This window comes from Brienomyrus brachyistius, unplaced genomic scaffold (assembly GCF_023856365.1).
Source record: "Brienomyrus brachyistius isolate T26 unplaced genomic scaffold, BBRACH_0.4 scaffold54, whole genome shotgun sequence".
Taxonomy (NCBI): domain Eukaryota; kingdom Metazoa; phylum Chordata; class Actinopteri; order Osteoglossiformes; family Mormyridae; genus Brienomyrus; species Brienomyrus brachyistius.
This window is the reverse complement of record NW_026042329.1, coordinates 1496544-1521380: the sequence shown is the minus strand read 5'-3', so window position 1 is coordinate 1521380 and position 24837 is coordinate 1496544. Positions and strand designations below refer to the sequence as shown.

Below are 24837 nucleotides of genomic sequence, written 5' to 3'. Positions count from 1 at the left end.
TCCCTGATAAATTACACTGCAGCAGAGCTAACCTGTAAAACAGTGATCTTTTTAATTAGCGAGTTTACAACCGGGACACCCCCAGCTTTTCCACTGAATGGAACGGCCAAGACACTTGGACTGTTTAAATAACAGGACAGATTTACACAAGAGCAAAGGCTATGAATATAAACTAGGGGGAAATTAACTTTCAAACAGGCCTGCTTAAGCGTTCCCTCGAAGTCTCGTGTGTATCTGGGGATTTTCTGGGGTGTTGCTGTTTTTTAAGTTTTTCCACACAAGTTAAAAGGACATCCTGCCAAAAGTGAAATTTCCTTCCGTACATAAACTAGGGTCAAAGGTCAGAAGGACACAAGCTTAGATGCTGTTACATAATGCTTGGCTGTGCTTGGTCTCCTGCAGCTTGGGGCCCCAGGGAGCCAGCAGGATTGTTTTAATGGGGGCCCCAGCTGGCCAACAGGAGCACTGGAATGCTACGGAACACTGGATGGCATGGACCCGGGAATCGTTTCAGCTATTCAGAAACAAAACGGTCCCAGTACAGACTGAGACGGAACCTGGGTGAGCGGCTGGGTCAGACCACCTATATAAACCCCCCTCCCCCCACACTGTACTCTGCTGACACCCAAAAAACTCTCATCAATCATCTACAGCTCTTTAAAAATGCAATTTTTAAATAAGGCATACGTTCAATGGTGGCTTCTACAGTAAACCCACACACGCACTCCATACATGAGACATCAAAGAGACCAGAACCATGACAGCCAGGAATGGGTCAAAGAGTCAGGATCTAAAGCCTTTTCAACACAGTGGTATTAGAACTACTGTCCTACAAGTGAAACATCTTACTGCCCTTCGGAGAGAAGAGTAAAATACCAAGAGGTAATCCTCAATCACTCACATCATCACTGTTCGGCCATCTACAATCTGTGGCTAAAAGTTGAGCCCATCGACATGCTGCTGGCATTCCTAACTGCTCATCATCTGTTCATGATCGTCAATGTCCGTGATTAAGCACGGTGAGGCAAAATTTATGCTGCAACCTCCCCTCATCTTTGCGTACGCCAGGGGTCACCAGCATGGTGCCCATGGGCACCAGGAAGCCCCCAAGGACCACATGAGTCGCCTGCGGACCTGTTCTAAAAATAGTACAACTCACCAGTGTGCAGCATCTATTATTTAATTTTATCCTGTTGCTACTCTTCTTTAATCACATTTGCATTTATATAGAATTGAAAATGGCAATATCGAAAAAAAAAAAAAAAATTTAAACATGTTTATTATACATGATTTAAGAAGAGTGCATCGAACTGGTAGCCCGTCGTATGGCTCGGTTCCCATGAAGCAGCTCTCAGTTTCAAAAAGGCTGGTGACCCCTGGCGTACGCGATGTCCGAAGCTCTCCGGTTCAGGAGAGGAAAACCATCAGCCGGTCATGCTGGATTGTGTCCAGAAAACCCCTTCTACTGAAAACAAGCTTCAAAACCAAAATCGATACAAATCCTGAGCTGCGGCTGAAACCTAAGCCTGGGAAGGGACTTTCGACGACATTCTTAATACCACAAGTAGGGACGGACGGAATCACAGAATGACCCTCAGTCCAGGACTAGGGCCCCAGGGCCTTCACAGAAGACATATATTACCCAATGAAGACACCAGAAGACACTCGCCCACATTAAAACCCTCAATCAAACCAGGTAGCTTGACAACTACATCAGGACTGCAGCTTCCAGGGGGCATAATTCATACACAGAATTACTCTTAGCTCCTCACAAAGCTGGGACAGACCAGCCTGAGCTCCTCACATACACTTAGTCAATCAGAATTGGAGACACCTCCTTTTTTGTGTGTATAATATTGTATGTACCTGCGTACTATACACTCCTATATCTCACAGCTTCATTTTGCAAAAGCGGATTGCTTACAGAAGCAGCCAAATTTTTCTTGAGTTGACAATAACCAGTGACTGCCCATCAATGCATCTGGTTCCATGACCACTGCTGGTCTATAATTAGATTCCCTGACTTTGAGCAAAAAACAGTATAAAGTTGAACAAAGTACCAAGAATGAGGGGCAGAGGAGGGTGTAGAACAGTGTTTCCCAGCTCCCAGTCTCATCTGTACCAATGTTCTTGATTGACTAGGAACTGGGACGGAGCAGAAATGTGGATTGTCTGGGGGTCCCTGAGGATTTGGTTGGGAAACAATTGTGTACAGCAGTATTTCCCAATCCGATCCTCGGAGACCCAAACACAGTCCACATTTTTGCCCCGGGAGTTGAGGGAGCAAAAATGTGCACTGTCTGACAGAGGGAGCATATACATGTCCCAGCTGTGGATCCTCAAGAACCGGGATGGGAAACAACGGTGCAGAGAAATAGAGGGATGAAAGGGGTACCAAGGACTTGGAGATGGTACCTTGGCTTTCTCCAGCTGTGCCTGGGCCTGCCTCTCTGCCTCTCTGCGTAATGCCTCCTTATCCTCCTCCAAAGAAACATCAGAGTCTGATGGACGGCTGGTGTAGGAGTCCGCCGAACCCTAGGGGAGAAAACAAACACACACACACACACACATCATTAACAGATCAGTACTTCCACACATGTCACTATATAGCTGCTTGGTATTATGGGGAAGAAAAGATCATTTACACAATTATTTCAGTTCCTTGGTTGAAGGACAAGAACTGGGTCCCTTCAAGAATATTGCAGAATAGGACCTTAACCACCATGCCCCCTGTTGGCCATTTTAAGGAGAAACAGCCACGGCCTCGATGACAGCACAAAGACAATTTTACTGTTGTTTTATGGGAATGCAATGTTTATAAACTGGTTGAGAAAGGATGAGAGGAACTGGAAATCTTTGTAAAGAAAATTAAAATTCAGAATTCGTCATCAGGGAACATTCTGACAATTCCCTAGCGGAACAGACAGACCACCGTGCATCAAATTATCGCTTTTCATGTCAATCTGGAAGCTTCAAAGAATAGGAAAGGGACCGAGCATCGAAGGCGTTAATCAAGAGTTCGGCATACATCCACAACCCCCCCCCTCACTCTAGAAGAGCTCCTGATCTGGACTATTGCCAACACAACAGGTATAAGAGCTCTACCGTCTGGCCCTGACACATGCTTGGTTGTATTCAGACACACACAGACAGTTAACACACACATGCGGACATAACATCACACACAGGGGGTTTTGCATTGAACTGGGATGTGCACACATTCACCTGCTTCTAGATGCGTAAATCGGCATGCTTTTCCATGGCAACGGGTCGCCCCACTCAAGCCGCCGGCATGTTAAAAATAACCAGGTTGTCCGCGTCACTGCCTGGCGTGCCCGCTGTTCCCCTGATCGGAATAAAATGCAGTCCAACCCCCCCAACCCCGTTCCCAGCCGCCTGAAATTCCTTCATTACCCGTTAATCAGGGTAATTAAGGCAGGAGGGGGCCTGCCCCCAGCCAGAAGGAATATGACATTAATGAGCTAAAAATACCCTCCCTTCAAAAGGCTAACACGCTAAACAGACGCGCTCGCTAACCGGTCGGGCGCTTACATAGACGTCCGAGCTCTTCACGTGGCCCCCTTTGGCTCTCTTCAGCAGCCGTATCCAAGCCGCCTTCATCGGCCAGCCCCGGCGCTCAGCGCCCTGAGCCGCGTCGCTATCTGCCTCGTCACTTGTCGCCAATGCTGATGCTGCAGATGCTGATGCTGTTGCCGCGGCGACACCGCACTCCACAGTCGCGTGGAACCGCTACTGCCGCCGCCCCGTCTGGGCTGGCTGGCCGTCCAACCGCTCATGCCTCACCGACACACTGCCATGCTCTCGCCGCAGGGGGGGCGGGTGTGCGTGTGTGACGGGAAAGGGGGGGGGGGGGCTCTCGATTCGCACTGCTGCCTGGACTGCTCAGGTACAAAAATGCTCTGCTCTTCCCTCTCCTGCTCCACTCCTCTCTCTATCTCTCTCTCTCCCCCTCTCTCGCCTTTCTCTCCTTTTCCCACCTCTACTTCCTGCTCCCTCCCATTTGCTGCTCTCTTTCTACCTGTTCTGTTCTTCCTGTCCATCTCTCTATCTCTCCTTCCTATCACCCCCTGTTTTATTCCACTCTCTTCTTCAACTTCCTGTTTTCTTCCGTCTCCTGCTTTTACCTATTGCTCTCTTCCCATCGCTCACCACCAAACGTATCTCCACATTTGCACCCTCTTCCTCGTTCTTTCTCTCCTGCTTTCTCCATTTTCCTTCCATATCTGTTCTTGTGTCTCTCTGTCAGTCTCAGATAGGCGGTTCATCTATATACACACACATACACGCACGAGCAAGTCCCCCTTCCCTCCGACAGTGCAGTGCCGGTCCAAATTTCAAAGCCGCCTTCCTCCCTTGGGGGGCAGCACTGAGCATGCCTGCTGAATTCATTCCTCCTTTGTTCTTTTTTTTCTCCTAAATATCCACAATAACGTCACAGTCTCAGCCAAATCTATGTCAGAACCCTTCTCTCAAGCCAAGAAGGAAAACAACGGAACAGCTGAGAATAGCCGAGGATCCTGAGGTCCCGCCTGGGACCACCTTTCAGTCCCAATGCAGCGACCCTCACCCCCCTTGCCGTGTCTCTCTAGTTGAGGCGATTCCAACTCTGGAGAAGCATCCATTTCATTCACGACAATCTGTGCTCAGAGAGCATGAGGTTAATATCATCGATTCACAAGAGATTCTCCAGTCCCTGGGTCAACTTCTTCAAACACCCTAATTTCCTGAATAGACCCCTGATGTCGCCCCAATTAAAGCCAGTGCATCAGCTGAGCTCTGGTCCATGTCGGTGGTTACCCAGAATTAGTTGGAAGTAGGAGGGCGTGGCACCAGTCACATGAACCAAGGGAAGCCAAGTGGTAAATGTTTGAGGGGAAACCCGGACACGCTCTGAGAAAGCTCAAGGGTCTCAACGTGTGTTGGGGGTCTGAGAGTATGGCACTGGTCACAGGAAATCCTGGTGGTCAACATTCAAGGGGAAACCCAGATGTACTCTGAGGAACCTCAAGATAAGCAAGGACACTGAGGAGTATATTTTGGGGAAGGAAAAGAATAAAAAATAAAAAATCACAGAGCTGAGGATGAAGCCTGATTGTGTTTCCACACCGTACCATGGGAGACAACACGTTCCGGTCCCGCCACAGAATCCGAATGGCATCCAGACTGATCCGAAACACCCAAGGTGGAGGAATCCGTGCCCGTTCCACTTCTTCTCCCCCGGGTCATCGACGAGGACCAATTTAGCTGTCGCACTGGGGGCGCCCCAGCCACGCATCGAACGAGGCCACCTTAATTAGTCTGCCGTATTATTAGAGATCGACGGCACGACTCGGTCCGATCTGTGAAACCGTCCCAATTTTATGGTCTCCTTTTACAGTCTCGATGCCGCCTACTCCTCGGCCCCTGTGGCCGACAGGACATTCTGACAGGGATTCTGAACCACAGCCCCTGGTGACTCTAAAACTGTAGAGGGTCGACTCATATATGATTGGATGGTTGCCGCTTTGAATCCTATCCTTAGCAGAATACTTAGATATCTGCTGGGCGCTGGGACTCTCAAATGCTTCAGGGGTGCAGGATAAATGGCCTCACCCTGCGTTCCGACCCCAAGTTTCACTTTAACTGTGCATGTGTGCATCTGTCTCAAGGGAGAGAAGATGAGCATTCTGATGTTGACCTGCATGTACTTGTGCAAACTGCAAATAAAGCACCATTTCATTTCAGCCCTTGATCACGCATGACCTTCCACAGTGGTTACGGTTGAGTTTTCGCACCCATCTGCATTCATCACGTTGGGGCGATCTACCTCCGCACGCCCAACACCTTAACTACTGCTCACGGTGACCACGCCCACCAGTCAATGCAAATCAGCTAGGGAAGTGGTTAGAATGGGAGCACAGTGAGATCACATACAATCTAATAATAATGTCCAGGTGCCGCCCACACTGCGAATCACCTAAGAGATTTATCCATTTAAGAAAGAGGGCACAAATCAAAATCCGACCTTGATTCTCAGAGAATCTAGTTGGCACAATATTTCACACACTTCACTTCTGGAGAAAAAGACCCAGTTCACACACACACGCACTTAAGCAGAGAGATCCAGCCAGATATTTTCTCTTTTGGAAGAAACCAGACTTCTGTCATCTAATCTCTTTGAGGACATGCACACATAATCATATCTGTGTGGGATTCCCAAGCACAGCGTCATCCATCACCCAAAAAAAAGCGTCCAAGCAGGAATCCCAGACTTTTGCAAAAACCATGTCAAGGCAGTACTAAGCACACAATTTTAATCCAAATGGTCAAAATACGATCCGCTATGGGTAAAACAGACTCTTTTAAAGGAAGCTGGATCATTTGGACACTCTCGCCACAGCCCGTCTGGGGGCAAGTCCTGACCCAGACCCGCAATCATCATGGTTCTGGGAGGGGTGCTGAGCTCCAAAAGCCGGTTGTCATGGTCACGGTGTCTGATTTCTCATCGCTATCTCCCCCCCCTCCGTTTCTCGCACCCTCGCCCACGTAATTGCTGAAAAAAGCCACACGGTGGCAGGACGGACCCGAGCGTGCGGCTCTGGCTCTCTCAACAGGGGTGAGAGACCCGTACGGCACCCTTCTCACGGGAGATATTCAAAGCCACCGCCATCACTGATCTACACTGTAATCTTAACAGGCATATCGAATCGACAAAGTCCAAAGCCCCCCTTAAAAGGCCACCCACCCTGTCTGTAGGATGCACCATGGGTGATGGGCAGTCGAAGTACCCCTAATCCAGGGGGCAGTCCCAGCAGGTACTAAGGCCTTGACTTGTGACACACCAAACATGAAGAGCCTAGATGTTATATAGGGGAGGTACAGGGAGCTTAGAAATCCCTTCCAGTGGGAAACTGAGGACCGGCACCATTAGCATTATCACCCCAGGATGGAGTTAGCGGACGAGCTGCAGTTCTGGCCTTCTCAATGCCAACAGACTTCAAACCCCACAGCAAAGGGAACACCGCCATGCTGCCATCAGTCCCATGATAGCCTGCTGGGGGGGTTAGGGATAGGGCTGGGGGGGGGTGGGCAGGGGGGCTTTAGCTGGCAGAGCGTGGGCCCTGCAGGATGAGCTGAGCCTTTGAAGGGAAAACTCTATAAATATTCAAATAGAAGAAGAATCATTTTCGATGTCCTAACCCTTACAAAAGCCATGCAAAGACACATATAACCCAAATTCACCTCTGTCTGACTGTCAGGTGCTGAAGCTTTATGACAAGTGCCTCCCCTGTCCTTCCCTTGCACCCCCGTCCCAAACTGAAAACCCAGACATCGTCTTAAAGACTCGCCTCCTTCCTCCTTCCTCCTTCCCCCCAAATAACCCTCCCCCCCCCACACACACACACTCTCCGTCCCCGACCCCCCCGGGAGAAATGACACGGGGTGGAATGAAGAGCCGAGACAGCGCTAACCCTAAAACACCCCGAACCATCTCACAGGCCTGGGTGCCCCCCCATCCCACAAGACTGTCTATGAGCCCCCCCCCCCCACAGCTCACACTGACCAGGCTGTGCAGAGGGAGATGGCCAATGATATGCTTACAGCATATTTGTTTTCCTAAAGTTCCTTGCATTTTCTCGCCCCCCCCAGCCCGGTCTCTAACTTACGCGGTAAAAACACATCCCCCGCAGGCGGCCAGGCCTTAAAAGGATATGCAAAGCACAGACAAAAGAAGCGCTGAACATCTTTACGTGCAGAGAGGGGCTGTGACCTAAACGCCTACCCCCCCACCCACCCCCGCCCCGATGCCTCACAAACGTGCGCTACCTTTGTTTCAAGCTATCCAACTAATTGTCATGGGAAGGGGGGGCTACTGCTGATTTAAAGACCGGCATGGCCAAAACTCTGCCCTTGCGTGGCTCGTGGTGGGAATTACAGCCACATCTACACCTCATCCAAAATCTTTAGGCGGCTCAGAAGTTTCCGGAAAACTTTCCACAGTTTCAGTGCCCGAGGGAGGAGGGAACTCCAGTAGTGCCAAAATGCCTTCGTGTTTACTGGCTTCCCCCAACCCCACATACCTAGCTGCATACACGTGTGTGCGTACGTGTGTCTTGGTGCCTGCGTGTGAAACTCACCACATCCGACTCTTCGCTCCCGGAGAGGTACATTCCTACGCCGCTGGAGAACGACTCCTCAAACTCCAGCCATCGCTGGGAAGTGGAAGGAGGGGGGGGGGGGAAGACGTTCGGGGGCTATTTTTCTCCTCCACGGAAAGTTCCGGCAAAAGGCGGGGAAGCCCGTCCGCCTTTCAGGCGAAGGACGGTCCAGATCCTCTCCCCCCGTGTGCTCCGTCCGGCTCTGCCGCTGGAGTCGGGTGTCTAATTCCCACACTTGGGAAGCAGTTCCTCTTGGAGTCACTCTGATTCGTGAGTACCCCCCCCCCCCCCACCGGACCCAACCCCCGCTCCGTACAACCCCCACACACAGCGAGTTCGGATGTACGAGCCCCAACCGAAGGGGCAGGCCAGAAAATTCCAGAATTCCGCAGAAACAGCTGCAGCTGTTTATAAAGTCTGCGTGTGTGTGTGTGTCTGCGGCCCGAGTACTCATCTGTGTGTCCAGGGGTGGGAGGGGATGTTTATGTGCCCACGCCTAAGCCCTGATGGGGTTACCCCAGGCATGGAAGGGGTGGGGGGCACATCCACATGTTGCCTGAAGAAAAGCCTTTTTGGGTAACAAGAAAAAATCGTAAATTACAGGAAGTGTGGAAATTGCCCATGTTTTGCGGCACTTGCATCCTGCTTTGGGATGTACATCAAAGCCACATCCTCCATAAGATATATTAGTACACCCCTCGTTCGTCTCCATTAACAGCTTTTCCAGCAAACCTACATGCTTTAAAAAAAAATCTAAACTTATCAGCACTGTGAAAGAGGCGGAACAACTTTCACTGCCATACTCCTGCCTGCCGGCAGGGGGCGATATTACAGACTAGTCCCAAGGAGAGAGCTCTGTTTCCCAAGCACGTTCACCTACCTTGCCAGGACAGGGACCTACGATGCCCCCCACGGGGCCACGACGAGGGTGGCGCACTTCAAAAGGCACGCTGTCACATTATAATTAGAGACTGTCGATTCGCGGGGGGAGGGAGGGGGCAATTCGCTCTTAAACCCGGATAAAAGGTCTGTTCACCAGTCAGTCATGTGTTAAAACCACTAACAACCAAGAGGCACCCAGAGGAACCACGGGATCCTCGCTGATGTTGCTTCATCCTCCTCCAGGAGGATGTAATCACAGCGTACTTTACCCATATTTACCGCAGAGAGGGGAACGGAACACACACGGGTGCACAGGGTAGCTCAGAGGGTTTGGATGCTGTGCCTGTGATTGTAAGGTCGTTGGCTCAAATACCACGGTCAGTAAAGTCATTTCACTTTTGGACCCTTGAGCAAGGCCTTTAATCCCCAATTTTCTTATAATGTACCAGGGGCAGTGTGTGCCCCTGAGCAATGGATTGAAGGTTTTTGGTTCAAATCCCTGCTGGACCCTTAAGGCAGACTGGCTAATCCTAATTGCTCTAGGGACTGGTTGGTTTTGCTATTTCAAATGTATATTGCTTTGGACAAAAGCGTCTGATAAAAACAGTACTAAAAATCCTCTCATATTAAATACACAGAATTAAATTACTTCTGTGTGTCTGACAGATGATCGACAATTCCCTTCTGTAAATCCAAAAGAGAGGATCTCTTCCTAATTTTGAGAATTTTTTTGTCTTTCTGGTCTGAAACACCAAAGATGGAGAAAGAATGGAAAACTAGAAGTTGAACCCCAGGACAGTTGACCCAGAAGGTTGCTGGTTCTAGACCTGTGAATTAGCCAAAGGCTCTTCAGAAGCAACTGAAGTAGACTAGGGAACCAAAGCTTTGTGAGTCACACTGGTTAAAATCATATGCTAAGCTACTACATGATGTCATTTAATATAAATAAACCAACCAATCAGGATGTCCCTTTTAAACTCCAAGTCTGACGCACAAACTAACATAACGCCTCATTTTTCAGCTCACCTCAAGCAAGAAAGTCAGCCAGGTCTTGGTTATTTTCTGCTTTTTGAATCCCACGAAGTCGTTCACAACAATTTACGTGTAAAAATTCACGGGCGCAGCGGAGATTTCGATTCATCCACACCCGGAGTCCCGGGAGTGAAGAGTCCAGCCAAGGAACAACTTGTACAGAGAGAAGGAAAGAGCCCCAGTTCTGATGCCAACCTGCCCGATCACCTTCACATCTGCCACTGGGCGCAACACCTCTGCCTCTGAAATTCACGGGCGGCATGAAAGGTTCCTGAAGAACTGCTTTACGCAAGCCAGACTGCAGTGTTCGAGTCCGGTCACACGGGACGTCAGCAAATGGTGCCAGACAGAGGAACTGAGTGCTAATTCTTACTGAAATTTGGTTCATGGAGTGAAGACAGGGTCTAGTAGCCTGTTTTGCAGCTGTTCAGAACAGACATGGGGATCATCATGGTTCTGAGATTCATTTGCCAGAGGGACACCCAGAAGATAAGTGTCCTTATTAGAAGGTATCACAGAAGTTTGTTTCAGCGGGTCTTTGGAGATGTTTAAGGTCCACCACTGAGGAATCAAGTTCTCCAAACCCAGTGATAGCAAGGTGGCCCTGTTCTCCTCTGTCCTAGAATGAGGTCGAAGCTCATAGCCTAAGCTGCTATATTTGTGACACTTACATTTATTTTTTAGCAGACACTTTTATCTAAAGTACTGAGAACAACTGAGAGACCAGGATCAGCCAGTCCCTGGAGCAAATGGGGGTTAAGGGTTTTTCTCAGGGGGCCAATGAATGACATCAATCTACTGACACTGGGATTTGAACTGGTGACCTTCTGGTAAAAGGCACAGAGTGCTAACCCACCCACCACACACCAGCCCCCTCACCCCAGACACAAACATGGGAAATGGCAAACAGAGGACACAGAACAATATTGACTGGTAATAGAGAGGAGTTCAGCCATCCGGGTGGCACGGCGACCTTCGGTTGTCATCCCAGGGCATACGGTCTTCGGTTTGCTCTGCTCCAAGCCCAAGGAGGATGTCCTTAGCCTTAAGAGTGCGTTTTGTGTGCAATGGATATTTGGCCCAAATAAAGTCCGACTCAACTCTTCCAGAGCAGGGCCTGCAAGGGCTGTGGGATACTTCTGAAACATTGGCTGAGAGCACCATCATCAGGTAGAACTTCTCAAGACCGAAAAGAGGTTTGATTACTTGAGATTAACGTAAACAATCATGGTGACCAGATTGCTGGCGATTTCCTAGTGCATCAGACAGCATTCGATTGAGTAAAACCGTCACGTCTGGCACCAACAATCACACAACATTCAAAATCGCTGAGATCAGGATCTTAATCATTCTAGTACAGTAACTGAACCTCCTGACCCTGTCTATGTGTTGTATGTATTCAGCCACATGACTGTCTGTTTGGGGAATCAGGCCATTTGCCTTGACAAGAAGGCATACCTAATTACCTGGCTGCTCAGTGTAAACCAACACCCAAACTTATACTCCAAATACTAGCTTTTATAAATGACTTAGGAAGCATGATGTACTTTTCCCCATCAATGCCAAATGAATGGTTAATTCATTTGCAGGTGGAGATGTTACCGCCACCTGTAAACAAACAATAATTGCTACCACCCGCAAACAACACCAGCACCTCCACCCGCAAAAAATAACCAACACCTCCACCTGCAAACAACCAGTGCCACCACCTGCAAACAAATAACCAGTACCTCCACCGGCAAAAAAAAAAACAACTAACACCCCCACCCGCAAACAAACAACCGGTGCCACCACCCGGAAACAAATAACCACAAGTGAGCTAACACTGCCACCAGCAAATGAATAATCAGCACTTCCACTTGCAAATGAATAACCAGTACCTCCAACTGCAAATGAATAACCAGTACCTCCACCTGCAAATGAATAACCAGTACCTCCAACTGCAAATGAATAACCAGCGCCACAGCTAATGTATAACAAGCACCTCCACCCAAAAATGAAGCCAGAATGCACACCTACAAAAGAGCAACCAATGCTGTTACCACCAGATAAATAGCAAGCACCTCCACCCACAAACAGTTAGCACCCCCACCTGCAAATGAATAACCAGCACCACCATTAGGAAAATAACAACCAGCACCACCACCTGCAAATTAACTCAAAGCCAGAGGCGTCTCAGTGAGATGGGCATCCATCCCTTGAAATTCCACAGCCTTCCCGTGGCTCAGACTTACCTCAGGGAAATCAGAGACAGGTGGGATGGCTTTCTTAAAGACGGCCAGCATTCCATCGGGAAGGAAATTATCTCCCACTGATGTGGAAAACATGGTTAACCTTTCAGACTGAAGAGCTTAGAAACACCACTAAAAGCTCATTAGTCGCAATAAATCAGAATTTCATCATTGCTTTTACCAAAGGCAACTTAGGAACCATTTAATTCATCCATTCCCTCGAACCTTGTTCAAGGGTACAACAGCTTGCCCCTTCCAAAGTGTGCTGGGAAAACCCATTCATTAATTGATGCTGCATCTCATTACACCATCCTGCCTAATATAATAACATCAGTTTGGTGAAAACAATGATGAATTAAATGACGTAAGGGCACAGCGTCAAGTTAACACACCTTCACAATCGCAACAGGTCAAACGGCAGTAGTCCACTGTGCAGAGTGAAAAACCAAGTAATGGAAACACCTGCCCAGTACTTGGAGACAGTGTAATGTAACTTGGAGACCGAAACTTGCCATCCCTAGCCATATAGGAACAGTGAAAAGTAACAGCAGGAGTTGCAATCTTACCTGCAAAGGGCCAGTGTGTATGCAGATTTTGGAATAACCTTTAGGTTAGCTGTTCAAAACCAGGTATGAGGGCTCTTCAGCCAATCAGTCCTCTAAGTAGTAATCTAAATAGGGAGTTGCAGCAAAAACCACACACACACACTGGCACTTTCTGGATAAGATTGGCCACCCAGGGGCTATGCATACTCAACACAACAATTAAAAACCAGCGTTAGAAAGATTTACTTGTATTCTTTCCTGTGCAGTGACAATAATGCTAGACAGTGAATACAAAGCCACAGGTAAACATTGCGGGGAATCAGAATCATCCGCTCTCGGGATGCAGGGAGTTCCCTCTGTGGGACTTCGCTTGCTTTTGATAGGACTGTAATTATCCCACTATAATTACATCCTACACAATGGCTCAGAATTGGGGCATTGTGGGGAACGTGCCAATACTCTAAAACTACTCCAACGTTTACTGATGTATTCCCCTCCATCGGGTCACCACACAGGACACACAAGCACAGGCGAATCTCTCACACTCCCCCATTTGTGAAATTTCATCCATCACCTTTATACATGAAAACAAGATAATTTATACAAGAAATAAACTCCATTTCCAAAACAAAAAAAAAACTATTATACTCACGCTCACTACCTATCTTTATGACCAAAACACTTCACAGAGCACTATCATGCGGGGAAACCACAGGATGGATGGATAGCTGATCACAGTAAGGTCTCTTCATGACCAACACCCCTTCCCCCAAAGGGGTGATTTCTCCCAAATGCAGAAGTACAGTTCTGTAAACGCGCCTAAACACACACGCCACAATGGAAGCAGACAGGGTTACCTTCGTTAACCAAACCGCGTCACCCTCTGGCTTCATTGAACAAGGGGTGAGACACAGAGAGCACATCTGTTAATTTTCATTCCCGATCGCTGGGTGTATGGATTGGCCACTGGGAGCGGACACTCTCCATCATCATCCCACCGACAGGGTCCACCCGAGCCCAAACTGGGCAAAGGCCCAGGGGGAAAAAACAAACCATGATCTCAAAGACACGATGTTTGGACAGCCGAACACTTTAATAATAATGTCTAAATGTTCCTGGTAAAATTACACCCTACAGGCACTTTACATAAACCTAAGGGAGCCGTGTTATACCCCCACACCGAGGCCAACACGGAACAGTCCGTTCTCCCCCCGGGGCAGCTGTTTCACGAACCCCAACGGATCGACGGCAATGGTGCTCAGCAGGGGCCTCATGTATAAACGGTGCGTACGTACGAAAATGTTGCGTACGTCCGTTTCCACACTCACGTCGAGATGTATAAAAACGAAACTTAGCGCACCGCTACGCACATTCTCACGGCAGCTCCACACATGGCGTACGCACGTTTCTACTCGGTTTTGTACACGGACGGCTCTCAGTGGTAAATCATTGCTACTGTGGTTACCCTTTTTTAACTCACAATCATGACGCTGACTTTATGCAATACACCGACATTAATTGTATGTTGTTTGCAAATGTATGGCACCTGATTTTCATTCAATTTGTAACAATAAAATGGTGCAGAAAATGACCGAACTATTACAACTGCCATGGCAGCTCTTGCGTTATTGGAAGGCGTCGCTTATGGAAGAATTGGAAGAGAGCGCGTATTCAGGGATCACAGTCAGGTGATTTAGTCAACGCCAAGTCGCGCCATGCCTGCTGTATGGGACGGCATAATCCGCTTGTCACCCAGATATATAAAATTTTCTTACACTGTGGTTGAACAGACAAACATTAAAGCATAATTTGCAGCGATGTCCGGTTTTCCCAATGTAATCGGAGCCATCGACTGCACTCACATTGCTATAAAAGAACCTTCAGAGAACGAACTTGCTTATGTAAATAGAAAGCACTTTCACTCTATTAATGTAGATTATGTACGATTCGAACATGCGTCTCATTGATGTAATAGCAAGAATGTAAAGCAGGTAACAAAACACCGCATTTATTTTTTAACTAATTCTTTTAATGTGTTGTTAATATCACACAGCGTATCATTTAGATGTTTTAATTCATTGGCAACATCTCTTACAGCATGTGCTATTGCATTTTGTGACTGCAGCACAGCTTCAGTCAGCACACGGCCGGACGGTCGCTCCCCGGTTTCCGAGGCAGGGGATTGTGTGCAGCCAGCGCCCAAAGATGTGCTCGGCACAGCAGCACCATCGCCGCCTGCGTCGTCCTTGGCACTGGGGGCACATCTTGTACTATTGTCTGTAAGAATAAACAAACAATAAACAAAAGTAACACCGCATCTGCGCCCTACTTGTTATTCATAAACATGCAAGTAATTCAAACAAGTATGCTATGAGAAAAACTTACCCGAGCTGACATCGGCGTCCTCCTCACCCGATAAAGTGAGAGACCGGGGATTCCACTCCCTCCGCCTGTGCTGTTAAGACTCTTATGGTCAGCGGCCACTCGTTTTGTCACGTCGACTTTAATGTCGGACCACTTCTTTTTAATTTCGCCCACCGTGCGAATAAATAAAAACACGTTTAACTGCCTCCTCGCCTCCTGCACAAATTCATCGCATCTCATCAGTAACATGAATTATTACTTTTTAACTGTCTATCAGATGAAGTCCCCAACGTCTCACCAATCGCCTTCTAGCGAAATCGCTTAGCAAATTAATTGCGGATTCTATGAGCCGTATCTGCGCAGCTGAAAACAACACGCCAATGAGATGTAATGTTAATTTAAGAAACATTTTTAAGAAACTGGACATGCTTGGATTCAAAGTATATTTTATTCTATACTCACCTGTTTGAAGAGCCACAAAATTTGTGGGGGGGGGGGACAGACACTCTGTTTTAAGGAAAAATCCAGCACACTTCTTTCTCTTTGGCAGTATTGGTAATCGGCACTGTGCCGATTACGATACAGCACCACCTTATCGGTAATGAATGCCGCAATTGCAATTACAAATGACAGAAGTCTACCGAGTGCAATGCTTATTAGAAAGTAATTTTTCCCACTATAAGAGTAACCACAAAGAGTGAGAATGTTACGACAATTTCAAGGGCCCCTGAGTGACTGCGGCCCTGAATAATTTGGAACATATTCTGACTGATCTGGTTGGGGGGGGGGGCACCCCTGCCCACCAGAGTTTCGGCAAGACTTGTGTTGTTTTGATCTGTTTTTCACTGTGTAACCAGCTTAGGCCTGTGTTAGGAGCTGTGGGTGAGTCTGTGTGCGTGAGTGTCTGTGTCTGTGTGTGCATGAGTGTCTGTGTGTGTGTGAGAGTCTGTGTGCATGAGTGTCTGCGTGCGTGTGAGTGTCTGTGTGCGTGAGTGTCTGTGTGTGCATGAGTGTCTGTGTTTGTGTGTGCGTGTGTGTGTGTGTGTGCGTGAGTGTCTGTGTGTGCGTGTGTGTGCATTTGCGTGAGTGTCTGTGTGTGAGTGTCTGTGTGTGCGTGTCTGTGTGTGAGTGTCTATGTGTGCGTGAGTGTCTGTGTGCGTGTGCGTGAGTATCTGTGTGTGTGTGAGTGTGTCTGTGTGTGCGTGTGTCTGTGTGTGCGTGAGTGTCTGTGTGTGTGTGCGTGAGTATCTGTGTCTGTGTGTGCGTGACTGTGTGTGCGTGAGTGTCTGTGTGTGCGTGAGTGTCTGTGTGTGTGTGTGTCAGTGTGCGTTTGCGTGAGTGTCTGTGTGCGTGTCTGTGAGAGTGTCTGTGTGTGCGTGAGTGTATGTGTGCGTGTGCGTGAGTATCTGTGTGTGTGTGAGTGTGTCTGTGTGTGCGTGTGTCTGTGTGTGCGTGAGTGTCTGTGTGTGCGTGAGTGTCTGTGTTTGTGTGTGCGTGAGTATCTGTGTCTGTGTGTGCGTGAATGTCTGTGTGCGTGTCTGTGTGAGTGTCTGTGTGTTAGTGTCTGTGCGCGCGTGAGTGTCTGTGCGTGCGTGAGTGTCTGTGTGTGTGTGAGTGTCTGTGTGTGCGTGCGTGACTGTGTGTGCGTGAGTGTCTGTGTGTGCGTGACTGTCTGTGCGTGACTGTCTGTGCGTGCGTGAGTGTCTGTGCGTGCGTGACTGTCTGTGCGTGAGTGTCTGTGCGTGCGTGAGTGTCTGTGCGTGCGTGACTGTCTGTGCGCATGAGTGTCTGTGTGCGTGAGTGTCTGTGTGTGCGTGAGTGTCTGTGTGTGCGTGAGTGTGTGTGTGCGTGAGTGTGTGTGTGCGTGAATGTCTGTGTGTGCGTGAGTGTCTGTGTGCGTGAGTGTCTGTGTGCGTGAGTGTCTGTGTGTGAGTGTCTGTGTGCTGGTGAGTGTCGGTGTGCGTGTGCATGACTGTCTGTGTGTGCGTGAGTGTCTGTGTGTGCGTGAGTGTCTGTGTGTGTGCGTGAGTATCTCTGTGTCTGTGCGTGCGTGAGTGTCTGTGTGTGCGTGCGTGACTGTGTGTGCGTGAGTGTCTGTGTGTGCGTGCGTGACTGTGTGTGCGTGAGTGTCTGTGTGTGTGTGCGTGAGTGTCTGTGTCTGTGTGTGCGTGAGTGTCTGTGTGTGCGTGAGTGTCTGTGTGTGCGTGAGTGTGTGCGTGAGTGTCTGTGTGTGTGTGCGTGAGTGTCTCTGTGTGTGTGCGTGAGTATCTGTGTCTGTGCGTGCGTGACTGTCTGAGCGTGAGTGACTGTCTGTGCGTGAGTGTCTGTGTGTGCGTGAGTGTCTGTGTGTGCGTGCGTGACTGTGTGTGCATGAGTGTCTGTGTGTGCGTGCGTGACTGTGTGTGCGTGAGTGTGTGTGTGCGTGAGTATCTGTGTCTGTGTGTGCGTGAGTGTCTGTGTGTGCGTGAGTGTGTGTGTGCGTGAATGTCTGTGTGTGCGTGAGTGTCTGTGTGCGTGAGTGTCTGTGTGCTGGTGAGTGTCGGTGTGCGTGTGCATGACTGTCTGTGTGTGCGTGAGTGTCTGTGTGTGCGTGAGTGTCTGTGTGTGTGCGTGAGTATCTCTGTGTCTGTGCGTGCGTGAGTGTCTGTGTGTGCGTGCGTGACTGTGTGTGCGTGAGTGTCTGTGTGTGCGTGCGTGACTGTGTGTGCGTGAGTGTCTGTGTGTGTGTGCGTGCGTGACTGTGTGTGCGTGAGTGTCTGTGTGTGTGTGCGTGAGTGTCTGTGTGTGCGTGAGTGTCTGTGTGTGTGTGCGTGAGTATCTGTGTGTGCGTGAGTGTCTGTGTGCATGTGCATGCGTGTCTGTGTGCGTGACTGTGCGTGCGTGAGTGTCTGTGTGTGCGTGAGTGTCTGTGTGTGCGTGCGTGACTGTGTGTGCGTGAGTGTCTGTGCGTGCGTGACTGTCTCTGCGTGACTGTCTGTGTGTGCGTGAGTGTCTGTGTGCATGTGCGTGAGTGTCTGTGTGCGTGTCTGTGTGAGTGTCTGTGTGTGCGTGAGTGTCTGTGTGTGCGTTAGTGTCTGTGTGTGAGTGTCTGTGTGTGCGTGAGAGTCTGTGTGTGCGTGAGAGTCTGTGCGTGAGTGTCTGTGTGTGCGTGAGTGTCTGCGTGAGTGTCTGTGTGTGCGTGAGAGTCTGTGTGTGCGTGAGAGTCTGTGCGTGAGTGTCTGTGTGTGCGTGAGTGTCTGCGTGAGTGTCTGTGTGTGCGTGAGTGTCTGTGCGTGAGTGTCTGTGTGTGCGTGAGTGTCTGTGTGTGCGTGACTGTCTCTGCGTGACTGTCTGTGTGTGCGTGAGTGTCTGTGTGCATGTGCGTGAGTGTCTGTGTGTGCGTGCGTGAGTGTCTGTGTGCGTGTCTGTGTGTGTGTGAGTGTCTGTGTGTGCGTGAGTGTCTGTGTGTGCGTGAGTGTCTGTGCATGAGTGTCTGTGTGCGCGTGAGTGTCTGTGTGTGCGTGAGTGTCTGTGTGTGAGTGTCTGTGCGTGCGTGAGTGTCTGTGTGTGAGTGTCTGTGTGTGTGTGAGTGTCTGTGTGTGAGTGTCTGTGTGTGAGTGTCTGTGTGTGAGTGTCTGTGTGTGAGTGTCTGTGTGTGTGTGAGTGTCTGTGTGTGAGTGTCTGTGTGTGAGTGTCTTTGTGTGTGTGAGTGTCTGTGTGTGAGTGTCTGTGTGTGTGTGAGTGTCTGTGTGTGCGTGAGTGTCTGTGTGTGCGTGACTGTCTGTGTGAGTGTCTGTGTGAGTGTCTGTGTGTGCGTGACTGTCTGTGTTTGCCCGCTGCCCATCTGTGCCCTCTCTGCTTGCGATTATTTTGCCTTGATAAAGAGATTTAAGCTGTTTAAACGAAGACAGGAAGGTCAAAACAAAACACTTCCCCGCCCAAGCAACAGTGAACAGTGAAGAAAATTCCAGAAACAAGAGGACCTGTGAGCAACATGCAACAAACTCAAAACCCAGTAACCTGCTATGAAATTGTGGTTCACACCCGACGTGGGACACACACACACACATACACACATACACACACACACACACACACACACACACACACACACACACATACACATACACACATACACACACACAGACACATACACACATACACACACACACATACACACATACACACACACACATACACATACACACATACACACACACAGACACATACACACATACACACACACACATACACACATACACACACACACACACACACACACACACATACACATACACACATACACACACACAGACACATACACATACACACATACACACACACAGACACATACACACACACACATACACACACACACACATACACACATACACACACACACACACATACACATACACACATACACACACACAGACACATACACACACACACATACACACACACACACATACACACACGCACACACACATTTGTATCCATATCTTTGTGGGGACTGTCCATTCATTTCTATGGGAAAAACCCTAATCCCAACTATGCTAGCTTTGTCCCTACCCAGCCCTAAGCTTGACCATAAGTAACCATGCAAAACACAAGACTTTTGGCATTTTCACTTTTTTGATCGCATTCACAGATTTTTTTTATAAAAATTGAGGTTATACAAATAGGGACCTGAAAAAGGTCCCCAAAAGTAAGGAAGTTTCAGGTTTTATTGCACTTTGGGGACATTTTGGTGCAAAGCCATCTATGCAAACCCACTGACATACACAGTCACACACGTACACACACACGCACATTCTTATAAACAGGTAATATCAATATACAAGTGTTAACAATATTAGATTAATTTTATGCTAAGGCAGATAGTCATAGATATAACTCATTCAATAGCCTTTCGCAATCATACTTCACTAATTTTAATTTCCAGTGTTTTAAAATTAGGTGCCTAAAAGCCTTTATCAACCAAATGTTTGAACCAGTTTCAATACTTCATGGAATGTTGGGAAATTTTGTGAGTAGCTGAACATACCTCTAGGGGGCGCTACATTCTCACAGAGGATTCTCTGTTGCTATTGCAGAATGTTTGTTTGGTGAGGTGATTCGGATGGGCCTTTAAAAAACACCTGAGCACTTTACCCCTCCCACAGCTTTCTGTTAGGTATATATTTAAGCCCTGTGTAGCTCAATCAACAGACAACAGAGTGAACAAACCCAAATGTGAAGGTCTGGACACTATGGTTCATCCCATTTATGTCATGGCCAATGAGCTTGTTCACTGCACTGCACCCTGAACCATACCCCAGTACTGTGTACTTCACTCATCATAGACATTGCACTGTACCCTGAATTGTACCCCTGTACTGTGCACTGCATTCATTCCAGACACTGCAGCCTGAACTGTACCCCTGTACTGGGCACTGCATTCATCCCAGACACTGCACCCCGAACTCTAGCCTGTAGCATATATGCAATTTGTCTTACATAAACATTTTTACCACTTCATAACTGTTTTTCCTCCCTTAAAATATATAAATTCACACTAGACGATTATATTAGGGTGCTGGTCGTGGCATCACAGACTCAGAAATGTCGGTAGGAGTCACTAGCCCCATCAGCAGTCTAAGGGCTGGTTGAGCGCGCCTCCCCCCCCCCCTCCCATGGGGCGTGCGCAGCGAGCTAGCCAGGGGGAGGGCCGGAGCATGTGACCCACGACAGCAGACGGCGGTGCCAGGCCGGGCCATCTGGAGCGCTAATCCTCACACCTCTCCGTCGGCATCATCGCCACGGTCATTAGGGCCCAGCAGACCGGCGCCATCGCTCAGCTCGAGGTGGGCTCTGCGCGCGTGTCTGTGTGACTGTACACGTGGACCCCATCCAGGAGCCCAGCCTACCCCTCTCTCTCCACCCCACTCACCCAGGCCGGATGTGGATGGCGCCAATGGAAAGACGTCAGCGGCGTGACAGAGGAGCCAAGCGACAGGTTCTCCTCTTGAGGCTGGTTACTCCAAATGCTACTTAACCTGCTAGATGCAATACCCTCAACTAACCAGCATTAGCGTTAAGCATTCACATAAGCAGCTGTTTAATAGTCTGTCTGCCTTCATTTACATTTTACATGTTCGCCAGATGCTTTTGTCTAAAGCAGTGTAGAAGTGAGACGAAAATCATATGAGAAATATACAGCTGTCAAGCTGTCAAATAGGCATAAGCGCAGCTAGGCTGAGCTTCCAGTGAATGACTAGTTATAAGTGTAAGCGCTGCTCCAACACAACACAGCTAGTAATCACCACTTCCTGTATAGCACACACACACACACACATACACACACATGCATATGTATACAAACACTCCACCAGCCACAGACAGATTTGATGGACATGCTGCTCCTCCAGGATCAAAAAAAGTACACAATCTATCCATCCATCTTCTAACCACTCTGCTGGCGTGTAATCTTAAGAAAAATGGCTTCCTCGCCTCTCTTTGTTGTTTCCCTTGATAACTGACCTTTTAACCAGAATGACCGACCGCAGCTGTTCCAGAAACAGTCAACTTTCTGGGCATGATACCTGCCTGCAGCCGGAACACCCTGGGGCAGTGACTAGCTATCCAGAAGGGGGGGCAAAACCTCGACAGTTTTTACTGAGTTTCTATTACTTTCTAATGGGAAAATCGCTTTGATATAAAAGTGCTTTGGATTGCAACCACATTTACGGAACGGATTATGCTCGCAATCCGAGGTTTTACTGTATAAATATAAATCACAGAGAGGCTTGATCAGTCACATAGCATCCTGGTCTCTGCAAAGTCCCAAGAGTCGACCAATTCACACGGGATGCGACCCCCTTCACAGCCATGGTCAGACACACACTAGTCGGTTCAGACGCCAGGACAGCAGAGGAGCGACAGGGATTTCCTAGCTCTGCTAAAAGTCTTAAACATTTTCCAAAATGTTGGGAGACATGAAAGCTGTAAGGTCTCCTTGCAATAATTTTACCATCGAGGTGAGGTATACAAAGTATACCAAACCCAACACCAACTGTCACTACAAGCTCCAGAGCACAGGACGGAAGCAAAGCACCAACCACAGACAATATCAAGACCCCGCCCAATGACCCCTGACCCCACCCTTAACACGCCCACATCTCCATACTCACCCAGGACACATTTTTGCTCTTGGGTGGCCTGAGCATGGCAGTATGGTGCAGGGGTAACCTGGGGTCGTTGTGTGGCCCTCAGGAGGCGGTGCACAGACAGGCGCCGGTAATCATGGGGCCCCAGGGGGCCTGCCAGAACGGGTTTTCCTCTTCGTCTAAATCCAGAGCGCGGAATAACAACAACATCGGTCCGATTAAACGTGTTCAGCCCGTGGGACCCAGCCGAGCCCTTGCTGCCATCCGGACCAGAGCCCGTCGGGGCCCCTGGATGGTGATCGGTAATGTGGCCTCGCTCCCAGTTCACATCCGGCATCACATCGAGTCGGATCCTGCCTGTTCCATCCCTGGCAGTGCAGGAGCTAGACCACTTTCTGCGGCGGAGTGGTAAGCCTGGGAGGGTGGGCTTAAGCAGCTATTAGCGTGCGGATGTTGAGGGATGCAGTCGGGGGGGACGGCAGCGGGGGGGGGGCAGCTCTCGGTGGTTTCCCCCAGTCTACGAGGACATGGGTCGCGTGGAGAACAGGAATGGCTACCCCTTCATCAGTCCCTCTCCCTGATTGCTGCTCAGCTTCACACACTCATCCTCTTCCTCTTCTCGTTTCTCTGGAGCTCTTGTCTCACACTCCCTTCTCACTTTCTCTCTCTCTCTCTCTCTCTCTCTCTCTCTCTCGCTACAGCACAGTCTCGTTCACCCCACACATCCTTGGAGGTACCTGTCCCCTGGCGTACATCGGCGGTCTCTGTTGACACCTGTTGTCACGGAGTCCCTTGGCTGGAGCCACAGCAACCAGGAAGGTGGGTGGGAGGGGTGAGGAGGGGGGCGGTCTGTAGGCGGCGACAAGCGACGAGGGCCAACAGACTGATTCCCAACCCCCCTGCTTACTACACCCAACTGCTCCTTGTTCCACACCTTCTGTCCATTTGCTTGTAGCTCCAGCTAACCTGGATCTCCCATCTAGAATTGTGGGTAAAATTCCTTGGATTGGAAAGGTGAGTTGACCAAAATAGATAACAGGAATGTACTCAGACCTATCTAGGAGAACCGCAACTCCAAATGGTATGAAACTCACTTAGGATACACCTCAAGATGGGTCGACCCTACCTCCATCACTATATGGACTGGGTCTTCACAATCGAGGAATCTGAAGCTCCCAACTGATAAGAGCAATGACTGTAGGAAGCAGCCCCTCCCCCCAAATAATTCAGATTCAACTTATTTCTGGGTCCAGAAATGTCACATTTTATATTTTCCACAAAAATAGAGGAAATCTTCCTTTTTTTTGCCAACCTATGCCTTTGTTGTTCTTTCTTTCAAAAACCACACTAAAATTAAAATCAAGATTTCAACAGTTTGATCAAAAGTTTGTGGTCAATTTCAAAACCCCCACTGTGAACAGGAAACTGTGACCCCCACTCATCAGGAGGCCAGGAGGAATTTTTTGGTCATCATCTGGTATCAAAACAAAACGTTCTGACTTATTAAATCTAACCTGGGCCAGTTTTAATTTTACGAGTTGGTAATTAATAGCTGCGGAGCACATGGCGGAGGTGGACGATGTGGGTTAGGGATGAGGTTGGAGAACAAGTTCCCCTATGCACCTATAATTAAGGGTATAAAGCAAGTTTTGGGGGTATTGTGAAGGGGGAGGGTTGAGAAACATGGCGGGGGTCTCACATTGATAGGATTTGCACTTTCACGTAACAAAGCGATTTCGGTTTGAATCATGCTCAGCCTGCCGGCCCGAAATCTCCCAAAAAGTGACAAAAAAAAATCACCGTTCCATCCTACAATTTCAGGTCCTGTGAGTCTGTTGGCCATTTGCAGAACATGGTTCTTTTCTGCGGAACACAGGTCATCGTCCAGGGCCAAGGGCAGAGAGCAAGGACATAGGGTGATGAGGGATTAGCCGGCTTGTGTAATGTACTGTGATACATACCACAACAGTGTAGAGCTCCTTATATTAATGATGATAGTTATAACTGAGGTCATGGACATGCAGGAGGCCATCGCAGGAGGTTTAGGCCATGTAGATGGATGCAGCCTGACCACTTTTGGTCAGTCCCGTCCACGAAGGCCAAAAATCGAGATAGAATCACTGTTGAAACTTAAAGCCTCGTATTAGGTCAGTAAAAGGAAAGTCAGTGCGAACACACAGAGTTGGGGCTGGGTTCGAGCCCACCACCCCTAAGAGGAGAGTATGCCACAGAACCAGTAGTGCATAAAATAAATGCAATTTACTGCATCAAAAGAATCTTATAATAGCAGTGCAACGTCGCTATCTATGTGAGATGCTATAGTTATAATATTATATTCTTCGAGTGTGTTCCTCTCAGGCTATTAGGTGGAATGAAGATAGACCTCCAACTACCTGACAAATCACAGGCTCCCTAGTTCAACATAAAGACCTGCAAGAAAATACTTTCCTCATTCATTATGGCAGAAATTCAAAGCATAAACAGAAGAACCATACTG

At 48.7% G+C, this 24837-nt stretch overlaps 1 protein-coding gene and 1 long non-coding RNA gene across 10 annotated transcripts in view; both read right to left on the bottom strand.

The window, feature by feature from the left end:
* Positions 1–24837, bottom strand: part of LOC125724036 (voltage-dependent L-type calcium channel subunit beta-2-like) — a 58875-nt gene that overhangs the window by 14937 nt on the left and 19101 nt on the right. For 3 of the 9 annotated variants that reach the window (XM_049000942.1, XM_049000945.1, XM_049000946.1), the window contains one exon: positions 2416–2535. In XM_049000942.1, the coding sequence (XP_048856899.1) occupies positions 2416–2535 (120 nt within the window). Of the gene's footprint in view, positions 1–2415; positions 2536–3225; positions 3245–3552; positions 3846–8138; positions 8420–22364; positions 23121–24837 lie in introns of those variants that run through there. The other 6 variants (XM_049000948.1, XM_049000950.1, XM_049000947.1 and 3 more) reach the window with 5 other exon arrangements.
* On the bottom strand, positions 14857–16449 carry LOC125724096 (uncharacterized). Its single transcript, XR_007387143.1, has 2 exons — positions 15235–16449; positions 14857–15126 (listed from the first exon to the last, which is right to left on the bottom strand). It is a non-coding gene; the product is annotated as an uncharacterized LOC125724096 (long non-coding RNA).